The sequence below is a fragment of the Rhinolophus sinicus genome, linkage group LG15 (assembly GCF_036562045.2).
Source record: "Rhinolophus sinicus isolate RSC01 linkage group LG15, ASM3656204v1, whole genome shotgun sequence".
Taxonomy (NCBI): Eukaryota; Metazoa; Chordata; class Mammalia; order Chiroptera; family Rhinolophidae; genus Rhinolophus; species Rhinolophus sinicus.
The window spans coordinates 43,059,878-43,079,192 of NC_133764.1; the positions used below are offsets into that span (position 1 = coordinate 43,059,878).

General features: G+C 35.3%; 1 protein-coding gene across 11 annotated transcripts in view; it reads left to right on the plus strand.

The window, feature by feature from the left end:
- Window positions 1–19,315, plus strand: part of SPAG9 (sperm associated antigen 9) — a 109,969-nt gene that overhangs the window by 21,643 nt on the left and 69,011 nt on the right. For 10 of the 11 annotated variants that reach the window (XM_019730987.2, XM_019730983.2, XM_019730991.2 and 7 more), the window contains exons 2-3: window positions 4,242–4,362; window positions 17,639–17,709. In XM_019730987.2, the coding sequence (XP_019586546.1) occupies window positions 4,242–4,362; window positions 17,639–17,709 (192 nt within the window). Of the gene's footprint in view, window positions 1–4,241; window positions 4,363–12,307; window positions 12,325–17,638; window positions 17,710–19,315 lie in introns of those variants that run through there. The other variant, XM_074320537.1, reaches the window with a different exon arrangement.

Below are 19,315 nucleotides of genomic sequence, written 5' to 3' on the forward strand. Positions count from 1 at the left end.
CCAAACAATAATTACATTTTCTTATTCTTAGTCTTTGCTCATATCCCCAGGCAAAATGTTGAAATAACTTACTCATACTTTATCAGCAACATCCTGCTATGTAGTTGATGGTTTCCGTTTAGTGTGGCCTATTATATTATCTGATTCAGTTTGGAGACAGTGAACACGTCTGGAAGGTGGGGATAGTGTGGTGCTCACAATCATGTTCCACGTGCCTGACACGTCACAAGTAGTCATAGATATTTCTTGAAGGCACGATTTGTTTGAAACATTTGTCAAATTTGCCTCTTTTCTGATATTTCCTATAACCTTTACTCCTTCGACATATAGTCATCTTTAGATTAATAGTCTGGAAAAATAAACAATCACTGTTTGAGGCTTCTAAGAGCCTCGCAAATACGGAATATTTTCATAGAAAATTATGGGGCCAGGCGTACTAAATGTAGGTTTGTGGAAAGATTTAAGAGGTCTCTGAGCCCCTGAGAAAAACAGGCAAAATTTGGGATGGGTGAGGACATTTTTTTCTGGGGAAACATGGTTCATGGATACATCAAACTCCCAAATGGGTCTGTGGTCCCTTAAATGATTAAGAATCCATGTTTCAACCTAAGTATCCTTTGATGGATGATTGGATAAAGAAGATGTGGTACATATATACAATGGAATACTACTCAGCCATAAAAAGATGAAATATTGCCATTTGTGACAACATGGATGGATCTAAGAGTATTATCCTAAGTGAAATAAGTCAGATGGAAAAAGGACAAGAACCATATGATTTCACTCATGTGGGATATAAACCAAAAGCAACAAATGAACAAGCAAACAAAAACCCCAGACTCATAGACACAGACAAAGGTATGGTGGATACCACAGGGGAAGAGAAATGGGGGTAGGACAAAGCGGGTAAAGAGGGTCAAATATATGGTGATAGAAGGAGACTAGACTTGCGGTAGTGAGCACACAATAGAGTATACAGATGTCATATTACAAAGTTGTGCACATGAAATTCATATAATGTTATTAACCAAGGTTATCCTAATTAATTTTTAAAAAAAGAACCAGTGTTTTAGAGGTTGTAGATTTCAGGCTTCAAAGATAATAAAAACATCGGCTAATAGCTGGCGTAAGGAAATCAAATGGCTCTTGAGGGAAAGTAGATGACTATATTAGGATGCTTTCAGTTTCTTATGATAGACACCAACTCAAACCAGCTTATATAAAATAGGAATTTAGTGGCTTATGTAACTGAAAAAATAAAAACAACTGGGAATGCTGGCTCCTGGAAATACTGAATCTAGGACTCAAATAGTATCTTTAATTCGTGTTTTATTCTTCCTTGCTCTTTGTTTTCTTTTATATTGTCTTTATTTTCAGGCGTGCTCTTTCCATATGTTGGAAAAAGATGTCTGCAGCTTAAGCCTGCTAGGTTCTTAGAGTTTGTAGGTATTCTTCCTAATAACTGGCAGCTGTCCCAGAGAGGACTCTCACTATTCTGGTTCAAGCCATGTGCCCACCCCTAGGGAGATGGAGTGCTGACCAGTTGATTTGCATGGGTTGAATAGAATTAGCATGAAACTGGGAAGAAGTTGTTCCTCAAAGGAAGGCAATGTGTGCAAACAAAAACCAGTGTCCACTACAGTGACTGAAATGTTTCAGGACAGATAAATTATGTAATAGACAAAATATTTCATATTAAAACTCGGGTGTATTTAGTGATACCTGAGTTTTTGGTGAACTCTACATTGTTCTATGTGGGTTTCAGTTTTTTTTAAAAAATAGTTTATTGGGGAAGGGGAACAGAATTTTATTGGGGAACAGTGTTTTTCCCAGGACCCATCAGCTCCAACTCAAGTTGTTGTCCTTTCAATCTTAGTTGTGGAGGGCGCATCTCAGCTCCAAGTCCAGTTGCTGTTGTTCAATCTTGGTTGCAGGGGGCACAGCCCACCATCCCTTGCCGTGAGTCGAACTGGCAACCCTGTGGTTGAGAGCACATGCTCCAACCTAGTGAGCCATCCGGCTGCCCGGGAGCTCAGTGGCAGCTCAGCAGCAGCTCATTGACTTCATTCTAGTTGCAGAGGGCGCGGCTCACTGGCCCATGTGGGAATCGAACCAGCAACCCTGTTGCCTGGAGCTCACGCTCTAACCAACTGAGCCACCCGTCCGCCCTGGGTTTCAGTTTTTATTACTCAAAATATTTTTTGTTTGTTTAACAAATATTTGAGCACCTGCTATGTGCCATCATCATTCTGCGAAGACAGCAGCAAACAAAAACAAATCCCTGCCCTCATGGAGCCTACATTCTAGTGAGGCAAGGCAGATAATAAGTAAGCTAAATTACTGCAATACACAGTATGTTAGATGAGGATGAGTGCTGTAGAGAAAAATATAGGGAAGGCAGGACAGAGTGAGTAGTGCAGTTTTAAATACAATGGACAAGGAATGTCTTCATAAGGTGATATTTGAACAAAGATTTAAGGGGGTGAAGAGGGAGTGAGCCATTTAGATGTCTGGAGAAAGATGATTCTGAGCAGTAGGAAGCCAGTGCAAAGCCTGGGAGTGTTGGAGGAAATGCAGGGAGGCTTCAGAGTATGTGGAGTTGGGCAGAGGAGGAGGAAGTACTAGAGGAATGTGTCAAAGAAGTGTTTCCCCGAAAATAAGACCCAGCTGGACCATCAGCTCTAATGCATCTTTTGGAGCAAAAATTAATATAAGACCCAGTATATTATATTATATTATATTATATTATATTATATTATATTATATTATATTATATTATATTATATTATATTATACCCGGTCTTACATTATATTAAAATAAAACCGGGTCTTATATTAATTTTTGCTCTAAAAGGCGCAGTAGAGCTGATGGTCCAGCTAGGTCTTATTTTTGGGGAAATACGGTAAGAGGATGGTAGATTGTGTTGGTCCTGGGAAGCTGTGGTAAGGACTTTGGGAGAATGTAAGCAATCAGAGGGTTTTTGAGCAGAAGGGTAGACTGATATACCTTACTTTTGAAAGGGTCACCCAAACTTGTGTATTAAGAATGCACTGTGAAGGGCAAGCATGGAAGTAAGAAAACCAGTTAGGAGGCTATTGCTATTGAATTAATCCAGACAATAGATAACGGTGGTACAGACCAAGTTGGTGGTGGGGATGAGGAAAAGTGGCTGGGTCTGAAGGTAGACTTGCTGATGGATTAGACATATGAGGTATTAGAGAAAGAGAAGAGTGAAAGCTGACTCCAAAGTTTTGGGCCTGAGCAATTGACCGAAGTAATTTAACAATTTAGGTAAAGACCAGGAGGAGCAAGCGTTGACATGTTAAGTTTAAGGTGCTTGTTAGACATTCAAATGAAGTTCTCCAGTTGGACATACAAATCTGGATTTCAAGTCTGGGCTAGAGACTGGGCTAGAAATTTGGAGGTTGTCAGCATGTAGTTTGCATTTAAAGCCATGAAACTGAATGAGATCACCAGGGAATAAGAGTAACAATGAAAAGAAAAAATTGTCCAAGGACTGAGCTTGCCAATGTAAAGAAGTTGAGAAGAGGAAGAACGAACAAAGAAGACCAAGTAAGAGCAGCCAGTAAAGTAGAGGAAAAGTCCTGGAAACTAAATGAACAAAATATGTTTTAAGGAGGAGAGTGAGTGATCAGTTAGTTGTCAAGTAATCCCGATTAAGATGAGGGTTGAGATTTGATGATTAGATGCAGTGATAATCTCCATGAGGACAGTTTTAGTAAATTAAATTTGATTGGTAGAGATATTTCATGTTCTTTTTTTTAAACAATTTAAATTTCATGGTTCTGGTGACTTAGAAGACTGTCATTAATCAAATAATCATTTAACAAATATTTATTGATGTTTCATCTTTTTTTTTTTTTGCTTTTTTTAAATTAAAATTTATTAAGGTGACAATGGTTAGTAAAATTAGTGTTCCATCATTCTTTAGTTCTTTTTTTGTTGTACATGTTATGTACAAAATTATGTAAAAGTTGTATCTTGAATTCAGATAAATATGCAAAAATTATTTTGTCATCTTTTTCCTTGTCTATTCAGAGGTTTTAAAACTTAAATTTTTATAGAGAAACTAAAAAGTCAACCAAAGTTTGTGGTTCTGAGATCTTTTTGAGTAGTTAATGCTGAATTGTGATTCTTGATAGCAAGAAACACTGGAGTTGATAATGTTTAAAAGGTTTCATTTTTCTAATGAAAATAATATCTATTTCTTCTTCATTAGAAATTCATTGAATTTGAAGACTCTCAAGAACAGGAAAAAAAGGATCTACAGACCCAAGTGGAATCTTTAGAATCTCAAACAAGACAACTTGAACTCAAAGCAAAAAATTATGCTGACCAGAGTAAGTAAAAAATACCTCTCCTCATAAGTACACATTAAAGAGTGGGCTCTGATAGTGGAGTGAGTCATCCTGACATTTGACTAGGGTTCCAAATATATACTTGGAATTGTCATCCCAGACTTAAGAGTGAGACCTGGGAGTGAGGTTTAGTTCTTTTTAGTTCACATTTTCACATGATACCCATGTCTGCAGAAATGGCTAAATCAAAAATACCCATAAGACTCTCTTCTTCAATTTAGCTCTCAGCCTTTGTAGTTAACGGTATGCTATATCTGTTATGCAGGATTCTGGGGTGTGTATGTGGATCACCTCTTCTAATTTTGATCAACTACACAAAGTTCCATTGGTTTCTGTATTGTTCAAAATTTTTAAATATAAGAGAAACTCGAGCTTTGAAGTATGTATGAAAAATTACTGAATTCTCTTTTTTGTTCCTTTCTGGTGGCAAATGGCCTTTAGGGGAAACAGAATGTCATTTTTCAGGATCATTTCATTTTTAACATAATTCCACATGTTATTCTTGATTTTAAAATAATTACTGTTTCAAACCCCAAGGATGATTTCCCCTTTTTGGCTAATGAAGGTGGACCTAATTAAGTCAAAATTAGAAAAGAAATGGAGAGAAACTTCATGGCCTGTTTTCATGTTTGATTCAGGCAGGCAGGGTACTTGCCAGTTTTCCTTCTCAGCATTGTCAACTCAGAATCTTAGGGAGTAAGAGATGGCCAGCAGTTACCCTTCCCGCATCACTCATTAAAGCTACATAGTGACACCTGCTGCTAAAGGACTGGCATTCATGATGGATAACCTTCACTACTCGGCTTGGAGTGTATGTGATAACTGACTGCTCCCTCTAGGACTCTCGAAGAGCCTAATAAAGTTAATCCTAGAATTATTGGGAATCTGGAGTTCAAGAATTCTAGAATTCAAGGAGAACTTCACATGGCTGTTAAACAGATGCCATAGAAGGGAGCCAATGGATGTTTGGTGACAGAAGCCAACTAGAGTGAGACAGAATGAACCACATGTCATATCTTTGTACTTTTAAGCGTATAAATACCTAGAGTGCTGTGCCCTTTGTTAACACTGAATATGTCAAGTGACTTCTATGATTTTACTATAGTAATCTGAGGTCTTAGCTGTGTGATGGATTCCACAGTGCATACACCAACAAATACATTACTGGAGTCACATTACTATGAGTACTACTCGTCTAGTGGCAATTACAAGCTTTTGGTATATTTCAAGAGTTGCACCTTCACTATTCAAAGAAAAAAAATTGGCCATTGGAGATATTTTAATCCTAACTTGATTGTGTTTTCATATCAGGTATTATGTAGTATTTTAGATTCGAACACTAAAGGCACAGTTGACAGAACCAGCCTCTCATTGTTTTACCTATTAAATTTTCTCCTTGATTTCTGAAGAGTACCAAGTTTTGGATAAGGAAATTTTCCTTTCACTTAGAAAGGCACTCCTTGTCTAGAATCCTTTTTCCTGCCTTAAGTAATCAGCCTTAGTAATCTGCTTCTATGATAAGAGAGATATTAAAGGAAGAATTACCTTGTACTTGAAATTGCATTTTTGATATTAAAGTACGATAAAACCTTTCTCACATTCAAAGGAGATACTATTGCTTTTTTTACAAAACCAACTAAATGGAATGAATTACTAATTTTTTTCACATATACTTTATCTTTTTTATTACTAGAAATTTATAAACCTGTTTACTGTTCCTTTCTAGTAAATGTAAACAAAATATAGTAGTCTCTTAATTAAGATTTGTTATCCAATCCAGTGAATCATATCCACCTTTTATGGAATTGTCATGTTCTGTGATATCCATCTTCTCATTCCTCTCTCAAAAGTACTGATTACTGTTTCCTATTTTAATTCAAAGTAATTTTATATATATATATATATATATTATTGGGGAAAGGGAACAGGACTTTATTGGGGAACAGTGTGTACTTCCAGGACTTCTCCAAATCAAGTTGTTGTCCTTTCAGTCTTAGTCGTGGAGGGCGCAGCTCAGCTCCAGGTCCAGTTGTCAGTTGTTAGTTGCAGGGGGCGCTGCCCACCATCCCTTGCGGGAGTCAAACTGGCAACCTTGTGGTTGAGAGCCCACTGGCCCATGTGGGAATTGAACTGGCAGCCTTTGGTGTTAGGAGCACGGAGCTCCAACCACCTAAGCCACCAGGCTGGCCCCCAAAGTAATTTTTTAAAATAAGGTATCTTTTAAAAGTAATTTATTATTCTCTAGGGAAGGGATGAGGAAATTCTTCACCAAGTATTGGTTATGTTCTTGAACTAAATTTGTTCTGAAATCTTTATTTTTGTTATTAATATTTCCCCCTGGGAATCTCGTATCCCATTTTGAAATAAATCCTGATGTCTAAGTAATAGTTAGAGAACTTACAATTGTGGTTAATCAGAATTGACCATTCAGATGTCAAAGCTGATAACACTAAATCTCTTGGTCCATGAGCTGAGGCTAGAATGAGCCTTCTTTTATGAATGCTTTGGGACTTATTCCCTTCTTTGATACCTTGGAGTCTTACTCTTTTCCATCTAATTGTTTTCCTCTCTCTTCTGTTTTCTCTAAGCTTTAACTGGGTATAATATGAAATCTAAGTATATGTTACATTTTTCTTCCAAATCTTATTTTACCACATTTAAACATCTGTAAAATATTTTGGGTTTGTAAAATAGTTTGAGTTTTTTTGCATTTTTCTCCCTTAGCTTTTTCTCTCCCAAATCTCCAATTATGAATCAAAGCACCTTTTTGAAAAAGGTGGTGGTAGGAGGTAGTCCTTAAGTATTCTCAATGCCATATTCTATGGAAAGCCAGAACTGGGAATATGTTTTTTAAAAGACAAAATCATTTAAATGTGTGTATGTCAGAGTGTATTAGTTCTTTTTTGTATAATAGGAAATAGATTATCTGGGCTATTTATATTCTGTTGATTTTGGTTTTTGAAGCATATATAGTGATTTTTGTTAAAATTATTGTAACCCAACCTACTTTTTAAATGTTTTAAATGTATTTTTTAGTGTTCCTAACATCTGGTTTTAAATAAGCACTTATTTATGGCCACAGAAATTACTGATGACGATACCTACAGTAGAGGATTTTCTATTTAGTGTCATTTTTTGAGTGCTATATGATAACAGTATCTTGTCTAATTTCCATACTTATATGTTAGAGTCTTTAGTTTTAAAAGACTGTCAATTCTGACTTACATGTTTTAGGGCACATATCCCTTTTAAAATGCAGCCACAATAAAAGTCCAAGTTCTGCTTTGAAGACTACTTCCTATGTTAAAAGGGGAAATTTTGGTTGTAGTTGCTGTTTGAGAAGCAAGAAAAAGTCAAGAAATAGGAACTGAATTAAAGGACACACTTTACATCTTTTGATAGTATGAAATATATCAGGTTGTCATATGATTTCACAGTGTTGAGAAGTTGAGTCCATAAAAATTTCGTTACAATTTTGTGGGCATGTTAGATTTTGGAGATTTCTGGTTGCTCTCTTCTCAAAATTTGAGCTATATTAAGTATTTTTGGTTTTTCCAACATGAATAAAGCATTTTTTTAAATGCTGTGTATTATTCCTTATCTGAGAGCAACAGTAACACTTTTTAGTAGGTATCTTATGAGCCTTAAGGAAGAATCTGAAATATATACAGAGTGGAATAAGGAAATTGTGACTTGAGACAGACCTGTTGGTGCTTTTCAACTATGTAAGGAGTCTGCAGTCAACCTCGCCACTCATAGTGTGGCAGTAATGGGTCTTCATCAGAAATTCCTTTATATTCTTTATTCTGTTGTATAGTGAGTATTTCTATCTTGTAAGCCAAATATTATCTTAAATGAGTCAAGTAAACATAGACCTTTTAATAGAGTTTAACTACTACTGTGTGCTTGGCATTCAACTGAGGTGTGGTTGTGGTACAGAAGAATATGATACAGTCATTGTAGTCAAAGGAATCATAGTTTTGTGGGGGAAAAGGTTATATGTATGACTATCTAGTCTTTTTTCCATATGTAGCATGGTTTTACATCACTGCGGTTAGAGTGCACATATGATTTTGTATCTTTTCATTAACATTATAACATTTATTTGTTGTATAATTTTTAATTATTATTTATATTTTAAAATTTACTTCTCAATTACAGTTGACATACAATATTGTGTTAGCTACAGGTGTGCAACATAATGAGTAGACATTTATATTACCTATGAAATGATCACCCAGATAAATCTAGTACCCATCTAACACCATACAGTTATTACAATATTATTGACTCTATGTAGTCAATAAGTATTTTTTTAAATGTCTCCCTGCACCCATCATCCAGAATATATGCCATCTAGTAACAATTCTGTTTTTCCTAAGGAACTATGCTTTCTCTTTTCCTTTCCTCTAATGAGAATTATTTAATGGCCATTTTTTTTTTTTTTTTAACTATGGCTACTCATAAACTCATACAAACTTAGAAGTGCAACCATAATGACTGGTTTAGACCTAACCTGATTAGCATATTTAAATTGTTTTTTTCCTTGATCCACATATTATACATATATAATGAATTGCTTTGATATGCTCTTGTAAGCTGTCTTTTTGTGGAATGAAGGAATGAATCAGGGTAAAACTAAATATAGGTAAACTTAAAAAAACACAAAAGATATCTACCCATTGGTTGGTTGGACATTTTTTCTAGTGCAGTAATTCAGATTGCAGTGAATGTTTTTCACACCTATAGATTTCCCTCTCTTTTAATAATTTTCTTAGAATATATTTAAGGAAGTAGATCAAAGAATTAAGAACATTTTAGTGGTTCTTGGTATATAACAGTGTTTGGTCATTTTTAATGTGAACAGAATTGAAGACGTGAGGTTTAGTAGCTTATTTCATTTTGTTTATAACTATGAATTTGAATAATTATTTACAACATATTAGCACCCAGAACTGATGTAAATCCATTTATTATTGATTTTCTTGGGAAATACCTGTTTCCCTCAAGCCTTTTATTTATTTATTTTATTTTTATTCGTTTCAGGTGTCCAAAACAACATATTATTAGACATTTACACTTTTCACAAAGTGATAACCCCAACAAGTCTACTATCCATCTGACACTGTACATAGTTATTACAACACCATTGGCTATATTCCCTGTGCCGTACTTGAGGACACAGCTCTCCTCAAACCGGCAAACTTGGTGCTACGAGCATCACGCTCTAACAAACTGAGCTAACGGGCCACTCTCTATATTTTTAATTATAGTTGACATTCAGTATTATTTTATATTAGTTTCAGGTGGTTAGGCATTTATATAATTTATGAAATGATCCCCCGTAAGTGTAGTACCCATCTGACACCATGCATAGTTTTTACAGCATTATTGACTATATTCTCCATAATGTATTTCCCATCCCCATGACTATTTTGTGACTACCAATTTGTGCTTCCTAATCCTTTCACCTTTCTCACCCATCCTCCCAACCCGCCTCCCATCTAGCAACCATCAGTTTGTTCTTTGTATCTGTGAGTCTGTTTCTGTTTTGTGTTTTCGTTTAATCTGTACTTTAGATTCCACATGTAAGTGAGATCATATGATATTTATTTGTCTTTCTTAGTCTGACTTATTTCACTTAGCATGATATCCTCTGGGTCCATCCATGTTGTTGCAAATGGTAAGATTTCGTGTATTTTTTTATGACACAGTAATACTCCATTGTATAAATGTACCACAATTTCTTTATCTAGTCGTCTGTTGATGGGCATTTCAGTTGTTTCCATATCTTGGCTATTGTGAATAGCACTGCATGTCTCAAGCTTCTTGAGTTTATAATGGATGACTTTTTACATAATGATGTTTCCCTTGAATTGTGGGAGAAGATGGCAAGATTTAGGTGGCAGTGATTTTCAACAACCTAACAATGCTTCTCTGATTCTGCCCTTCCTGCCTTTGAATGAAAATCCATTTTTAAAAATGAAATAGAAAAATGTTTTTGACGACTTGAAGACATTTGTGGAAGAGCCTTGTTCTCTGACTTTTCTACCCTTTACATCCTTCATATAACATTCATTTACTTTTTAATTTTGATATCAGATCTTAGTTTAATAAAATACCTTCAAGCCTTTACCTTGAAACACTTTATTATTGTAAGGAAGACACTTCTTCTTTCTTGATTATAAAAATTTGTACACTGCTAGATGGAAAGTATGGGGAAGTAGTATAATCATTAACATTTTTTTATTTTAAAGGAATAAATGGCTTAAAACAGACTTCACATTTGAGAATTATTTACAAGCAAGATTGGGTGTTAATGATATGACTGATACTTTGAGAATTTTCACAACACAGAAGAAAATTAATCCATTTTTAAGTTACCAGGTATATAGTTTATACCAAAATAAATAGTTGAAAAGGCCTAAATATTTTCTGTCACTGTTTTTCAAATTACTTAAAAAACAAGACCTGCAGGCCAATGAGAGGCTTTCTCAGCCTCTTTATTGTGGTTTGCAGTTGGCAATGAATGTTAATATTCTCAATTTGAATAGTATTGTAATAGGTCACTTTTCTCATTTCAATTTTATCTTGTCAATAGGCAATTTCATTATTTTTAGCTGATTAAAGTGGATAACTGATGATTCGTATTTTTATTTAGAGCATATTTTTAAATAAGGCAGCTTTAGGAGGTTTAGATTTATATCTTTTAATTTTAAAAAATGACAAAAATAAAATTCATTATATAGACAGTTACTTTTTTAGTCTGTTTAACTTGAATCTAGTTCTTTGAAATATTAGGATTATCTGTATATTTAATAAGCTTCATTTGAAAGTTGTTTCTTATTTTTTAGAGGCTATATATAAGAGGGAAAGCAGAAAATTAGGCACAAGATAATTGAGGCAAACACTAACATTTTATTACTTCTGCTTCAGTAGGTAATATTCTATGTGGTCTTCAGATGTGTTTTATGTTTTACTACCTGCATTTGGACTCTTTTCAGTTCTGTAGTCTAGTGTTAACCTATTGAGAACCTTAATGTTGTAATTTATAATATATATAGAACTAGAGGTTTCATAGCCAATTAATTGTATGAGTAAGGATTAAAGGACTTATGGTGATTTATCTTAGAGAACAGAATAAAAATGATGTGAGTACTCCTTCAAACATATAAAGGGATGGGTAAGGAAGACTAAGTTGTTTTTCTGTAATTTTGGCAGATTAGAGAAGATGAATTCGTTGGTTTTCGTTGATCATAAGGAAGTATTTCCTGACCATGGAGGTGATACATAGGAATATGTGCTGAGGGAAAGCAGACTCACCCTACACAGAGATTTTAGGTAGGAGAGTAGTCACCTTTCTGTCATGGATGGCGAGGCAGCATCTTCAAGACAGTGAGTGATGAGGATAGGTCGCTAGAAGCCCCTACCACTGGGATTCTTCGAAGTTATCCTACTCTCTTTCACGGATGTGATCATTGATTCATGAGAATACTTTAGAATTTCACGTCGTGTCATTGTTTAATAACATATAATATCTATTTGAAAATCTTCTGAAGTTTAGAGATATGGTGAAGGACTCAGTTGGCAGAGGAGAGGTTTTTATTACTGTTTTGATGTGGTTGTCTGAGATTTGTTTGCTCTTAAGTCAGCATTTGATTCTTGCTTACCTGTTGAGACTTTTGATGCTAAATTGTTCAAGGAAAAGCTTCTGAAAGACCAATGTCAGTCTTCTGAGGCCAAGTAACAGTTGGATTATCTGCCTTCCATGAATAGTAAGAACTGGTGATTCCTTTTGAGAAGGCAAATAATGAGTTGGATATGGCTATCTAGCAGGTCTGTTTCTCTTTCTTCCCCCCGTAGGCCTATCAGCAGTCTGATGGGGCAGAAGACAACAGAGATGGAAGGTGTTCCAAACTTGGCAAAGGCCATCAATCTAAGGAGGTAAGCTCTGATTTTGAGCAGGCAGAGCAGGTGGCTCTTCCTGCCTTAATCATATCCTCTTGCTTTTTGGAAAGAGGGATAGAAGAAAAGAGCATTTAAAACGAGGCTGAAGTATCTCCATCAGCTATTATAAGGGGTAAATTTTGGATTAGTCTTTTTTCTTGCCCCTGCTCCCATTTTGGTTTTTAGACGTCATGATTTTTTTTTTTTTTCCTCCTCAGAATATTTGCAGTTTAAAAACAAAGGCTGATTAGTTGTTTGGGGATAGGAAGGAGGAACAGAATCTTGTTTACTTCCAGTCAATCTCAACTTGTGGCTATTTTGATGAGTAAAATGGTAAGGTTTGAGTATTTTTCCTGAGATCATGTTAAGGTTTGGGTTCTCATGGGAACTTTTAAGCAAGAAACAATCACTTCAGATATAATGCAACAATGTAGGCATAGGTTAACTTTATGTACTTGAGGTTTTCGGGGATATCTACCATCCTTGCCAAGATGGGCATTTCTTTCCCTCTTTCCCCTCCTTTGTATTTACTTTTTCTTTTCCTCTTCGTGATTATTTAGTGGCGTTATTCAGCACTTTGAAGAGACGGCTCTTCCCAGTATTTAAAGCTACTTCTCAGTTAAACACTATAACATCTCAAGTGAGGTAGGCCTTGAGAAAACAGAGTCCTTTGACTACATTGTTGGTACTGAGTTTTCTGTGTATTTGCAGAAGAGATTGAGAGGTTTTGTATTACATGATCTTGGTGGTTAACTCATATACCTAAAAAGATAGCACTAATATTTACAATCACAGTATACAGATAAAGAAAACATGACATATGAAAAGTCATAGACAGTTTTCTGTCAAGGTACTTGTTGGAGGTATTAGGTTGGAGAGAATAATTGCCAGAATAACATTCAGAAAATCATCCAGAATAACAAAGGCATAAACTATGCCACACAAAAAACACACAACATATGTAATGACTCAAATGTTATATGTTATTTCTCGTTCATATGAAGTTTAAAATGGATATTTCTGATAGATGGGTAGCTCCTTTGGAGACACAGGTTCTTTCCAACTTACAGCTCCAAGTTGGTCACAGTCACCTACATTAAGTTGGAGATCGGGGAAAAGGAATGGAAGATGGTGTGCGGTAGGTTTTTATTGGGCCAGGCCTAGAAATAGTGCATCTAGCTTTTGCTGTATATATGTAAACCATCGTAAGGATGTTTTTTTCAAGTGACTCGGAAGCCATTGAAGGATTTTGCGCAATTAATCACTATCTGACTTTACCCAGGCTACTATTTTGAGAATAAGGGGGATAAAGGCTAGAGCAGTGACACTAGACAGGAGATAATTGTAATAATTCAGACAAGAGATGGTGGGAGTGATGGAAGTGGTACAAAGTGGTCAGATTGTAAATTTATTCTGAAGGTAAAACAGACAGAATTTGTTGATAGACTGGATATGTGACGTGAGGGAAAGAGAAGAGCAAAAGGACAGCTGCAGGGTTTTTGCCTGAGTAAGAAGATTTGGGGAAAGAGTAGGTTTGAGAGAGACAATCAATTCAGTCTCGACTTTTTTGACATCTTAGTGGCATCATATTATAAATTGTTTTGTATTTTTTATTTTCAGATATAGCAAGATGTATTCAACATCCTTCCATTCAGTTCTAGGCACCGCCCCATGTCAGTACATATAGATATACTGCATTCCTTTTAACAATACCTTTCATTGTTGTATTTGAAAAACATGTATGCCAGGCACTATTCTACGCCCTGTACAAATATTAACTCACTTAATCCAAATATCAGCTCTAATATGCTATCATTATTCCTCAATTATATATAAGGAAACTGAGGCCCAGAGAAGTTAATATACTTAAGGTAACATAACTTGGAAGTAGCAAAGTCATGGCATTGCAGTCCATTGTATGACTATCATAATTCATTTCACCAACCAACTAATGACAAATTTAGGAGTGGTTCCAATTTGGGAGTTGGTATAAGATACATTGCATAGAGCATCCATTTTCTTATCTTTTGGGCATTGGTGTGTTTCTGTAGGTTGAATAAGAATAGTGATGCTGGGTCAAAGAATATACACCTTGCTTATTTTAATAGATATCACCAGCATGATCTTCGAAAGAGTAATTCCAATTTATCCTCCCATGATACCCATCTTGTTTTCTTTCTTTTATAATTCTTCAAACTGGTAAAATTTTTGCTCATCTCCCTATAAATTTTAGTGGTAAATTAGCACAACTTGTTTGTAGTTGTTCTGAATAGTCTGTTTAAATCCTGTGTTATATCTTAAACTTAACAGCAGTTGTTGGAGAACGTGCAGAATGAGTATGCAAGCCAGGGAACCTGCATGGGTGAATGGGAACACATTGTGCTTGGACTGGGGTGAGGTGGGGCTGTACACACAGTAATTCATCACGTCACTAACTCTTTCCCAAAGGTAACCACCATCCTGATTTCTAACACATTAGATTAGTTTTAAATTAGTTCTGTAAGTCTTTGAACTTTGTATTCTTTTACTTCTGCTTCTTTCTCTCAATATCCTGTTTGCGATTCATTCATGATGTTGTGCATTGCAATAATTTGTTCATCTCATTGTTGTATAGTATTCCAGTACATAAATACTTATTCATTCTGCTGTTGATGGATATTTTGGTTGTTTCCAGGTTTGAATTATTACAAATAGTGCTGCTTGGAGCACTTGTTTTCAAATGTTCTTTGGTGGACACATTTATGCGTTTCTTAGCAATGAACTTGTTTTGTCATAGGGTTGGCAAATATTCAACTTTGTGTTAAATCTTGCCAAAAAGTATTCAGATTGGTCGTACCAATTTATACTCCCACCAGCAACATATGAGAGTTCTAGTTGTTCCACATCCTTACCAGCATTTGGTGTATTGTGTTCTTCATTTTAGTTATTCTGACAGGTATGTAGTGGTGTTGCACTTTGGTTTTATTACGCATTTCCATGATGATTAATAAAGTTGGAAAGGAGTAGGGAGTGGTACAGGGAAAAGGGGTCAAATATATGGTGAAAAATTATAGAAGTGTACACTTGAAACCTATATAATTTTACTAACCAATGTCACCTCAATAAATTTAATAAAAATAATAATAAAATTGGATACGTATTTTGCTTGGCAGTTTGATACCTTTGAGTTGAAGTGTCTGTGACTAGGTTCTTTCCATAAGAACAGAGAAGTTTTTGATTAAAGTAAAAATGAGTGCTCCATACGTTTTTCCCCCAAGTAAAATTTTAAAGTAGACTCCAGAGTCAAAGGTATATTTCTTGAGGGTCATTCATTATAGCATGATAATCAAAAGCAAATTCTGGACCCAGACTCCTTCAGTAGAAATCCTAGTTTTGCCACTAGCTGTGCAACTTTGGGCAAGTTACTTAACTCCTCCTTGCTTCAGTTTCCTCATCTCTCAAATGAGTGTATGAATACTTTCATCATAAGTTAATGTTAGGCTCAAATAAGTCATTTTATATAAAGTGTATAGGACAGCGTATGTAATAAGTACTATGTAATGTTAGCTGTTATTGGTAGTGATGGTGATGGTGATACAAATTTATTTTATGAATTCACAGCAAGTTAGCTGGTGAGACTAATGAGGTTCTATTGGGGGCACAAATTTGAAGTTGAGGGTTATGGATGACAGCTGTGAATTTATTTTAGCCTAAGTATCCTTTTTTTTTTTTGATTGTATAATACCAAGAAAATCTTGATTCATGCAGATACGCAATTAAAAATGGTTAAGGTTTACCCAGTAGTCTTAGGATTAAGCTTTTAGATCAGTTTAATTGACAGGAAGTAGTAGAAAAGGTTGATTTAGGAATTGCTACTAAATATCTCAATTTACTTGATTTCCTGTTTTAAAAGAGAAGTAGCATTAAAAATTATTACGGTTTCAATACCTATTGTGTTATCACAACACATCTGCATTATAAGTTTGCTTTTTGTTGCTCTCAGCCACAGGATAAGATGAGCAGCACACGTACTCAGCCCTTGGCCTGCATGATAAACGGTGCTCCATGGGGACTGTAATGTGTGTTTCTCACTGGTGTAAATTTAATGAGCCAACATATAGGCTTGATTAGAAACAAATCAAAAGTCAGACCTACACATTTCCTGACATATTTTCAAGATTTAAACAAAGGTGGCAAATAAAGCCACACAAACCAAAGTTGAATTTAGCAAGCAGCACACGTTGTGTTGTTTGGTGTCTGATGTGTTAACTAATACGAGGCGTGTGAAAACATTTGTGTATATGCTGATAGTTCAGAGTAGTTACTTCTACATCCATCTGACACAATCACAGGCTGTTGCTTACAAACAACCTTGCCTGTTTGCAGCTAGCTGACCCTTACACCAAGAGAAATTTCCAACTAATGTCAGGCCTTCAAACAGACTTTAATGAGTATCCTGACAAGCTTGTCTAGCACCAGCTATACTTCTCCCCAGCAGACTGTCTCCCACTGATCCTTAGCCAGGATGGACTCCTCCAGGCTGGCCAGCCTCTCCTCTGCCCAGCTGGCCACCTGCAGGGTTTGGTTCCCTTCTCTGTAGCAACAGTGCCCAGTACACTCTCATCACTGTGTCTTGAATACTGTAATTTCTTCATGGTCTTGCTTGGACTCCACCTTCTCTCAGAAGCACTCCTTTCTGATGTCATTCTTCCCTGTGAAATCCTGTCCCAGCATTCTAAAACTTTTTTTTTCAGATTTGTTGTCTAGTCTAAAACTTTTTTTTTTTTTCAATATCACAGGGTTACTCCATGAGCACTACCCCAAATCAGTGCCACTCAAAACTCCATCAGCAGAGGGAGCTAAATAAAAGAAGATGAGTCCCTGAAATTAAGGTCCGAAGCAGAAAAAGTGCTTCTAAACAATGACATTTTCATGTACTGCTCAGTAGGGAAAAAAGCTTGAATAATGTTAGAAATCAATGATTTGGGTCCTAATCCGAGGTTAAAACTTCTATGAGATAATTTGTAAAGTGGTTTTGAAAGAGGTAATTCTATATCATGTTAAAACCTGTTTACGGGGGAATGACCTGATAAACATGTATATTGGGAGAAGCAATTTGATGTTTAAATTTTTAAAATTTGGTTTATCTCCCCCATCCCCGAAAGTTTTATTTATTAAGGATGATGAAATGAGATTACCAGCTTTGTGAAGAATTTCATAAGGAGTGCTGATCCTAAAGTTGCTAAGGATTATGGATAACCCATTCCAAGTTTTTCAGATGGAATTTTCAAGTAAATTTTGTTTTGATTAAGTGTATGTATCTTAATTTCAGTTAGCAGACTTGAAGAAAGAGAAGCAGAACTGAAGAAGGAATATAATGCATTACATCAAAGACACACCGAGGTGGGTTTCTGGGTTCTTACCATGCTAATATAGAGATAAAGAAATTAACTTTGGAAAATATGTCTTAATTTTTCTTTGAAAATCAGCTAGTATAATTCTTGGGGATTATTTCCAAGAAACATTAAATTTTCATATAGCATTAACCTAGTTACTAAATGTTGATCTTCAGTGTTTTTTTATTTGGAGTTAACTTTTCATTTGGTGAATTAGTGTGCCACAGAATAATGTAATAATTAAGACAATTCCAATAGTTGTTTCTTTGGCTGGCTAAGTGAAAACTAATGAGTGTATAATAAAAAGTATATGTGATGATAATATGAGAATGTATTTATTTTTTACCAATTGGGAAATAATGGTTTAGTAAATTATTGGTAAAAATCTCTACAATTATAATCCAGTATAAAGGACTTATTTACATCAAGCTTATAACAAGTAACATAAACACAAATTTTAATGGGTTGAATCAAAATGACTCTAAAACAGCTTTTCTGCATGAAATTTCAGTATTTTAAATTCACAAGCCCACCACGTAATCTCTCCAAAGCAAATTTAGAAAATGTACTTGAGGGTTTTTTAACCTTCTTGTTAGGATTCTCTGTCAGCCTTTCATTTAGTTGCTTTTGTTCCTATCGCCTTAATGTCAAAATTGTTTCTGTGTATCATGATCAATCTGGGGTACACATACCTAAATATGTAGAAGAATTTTCATAGACACATGCACTATTTGTTACAAGAAAAAAACAATTCCTGTCTTTTTCCTTTTCTAGTCCAATCTCTCTCCCATGATACAGATGGTTCCAGTCTTCAGCTCCCATTTTTCTTTTCACTAGTTTGTATGATTTCTTATCCTTCCTCTGGTAGAGACGTTTATTGTTGCTTTTGAGGGAGCTGAAACCCCACTGCACTTAGTTTCATTTGCTTTGGAATAATGTGCTTAACACTTTTTTGGGGAGGGGTTGGAATTTCTTCCTGACATAATGAGGTTTGATTATTGCTATCTTAGCTTACATAGCCACACACGAAGCATGAAGTATCACAGAATTGAAATTCAGTGGCAGAGCGAAAAGATTGGCCACGGAGGGCTGGAACCATAGAAACAGCTTCACAGCAGCCTTTTCGGTGTAAAAATTACCCACATTTTAATAAGATGGCACTTGGTAGATAGTAAGGCTGTTAAAAAACAGTTGTTAAAGGCTTATTGTTGATTTATATCATTCATTTCAGTGACTGAACAATGCTCTGTACATTGTGTTTACTGGTAGTGCTTATCAGTGCTATAATTATGAATATGTTTAGGGGAATATGTTTATGGGCTGTAAACAATTGATGGTGCTAAATAATGAACAATCCTTTTGTTTTTCATTGAAGTTCTCACCTTTATAATAATTGAGGATTATTAAATTAGGATATTTTAAATTGAAGTATATATAAAATATATGCATTCTTGAAAAATCACTGGAAAGTGAAGTTTTACATTTTTCTCATACTTATTTAATAAAAGTTATGTTGCTACAGAAGAAACAACCTGACATCTTTAAATGAAAAGATACAATAATTTTTCTACCCTATTCCTTCAGAGAAGGACAGTAACACAGACACAGTTGCT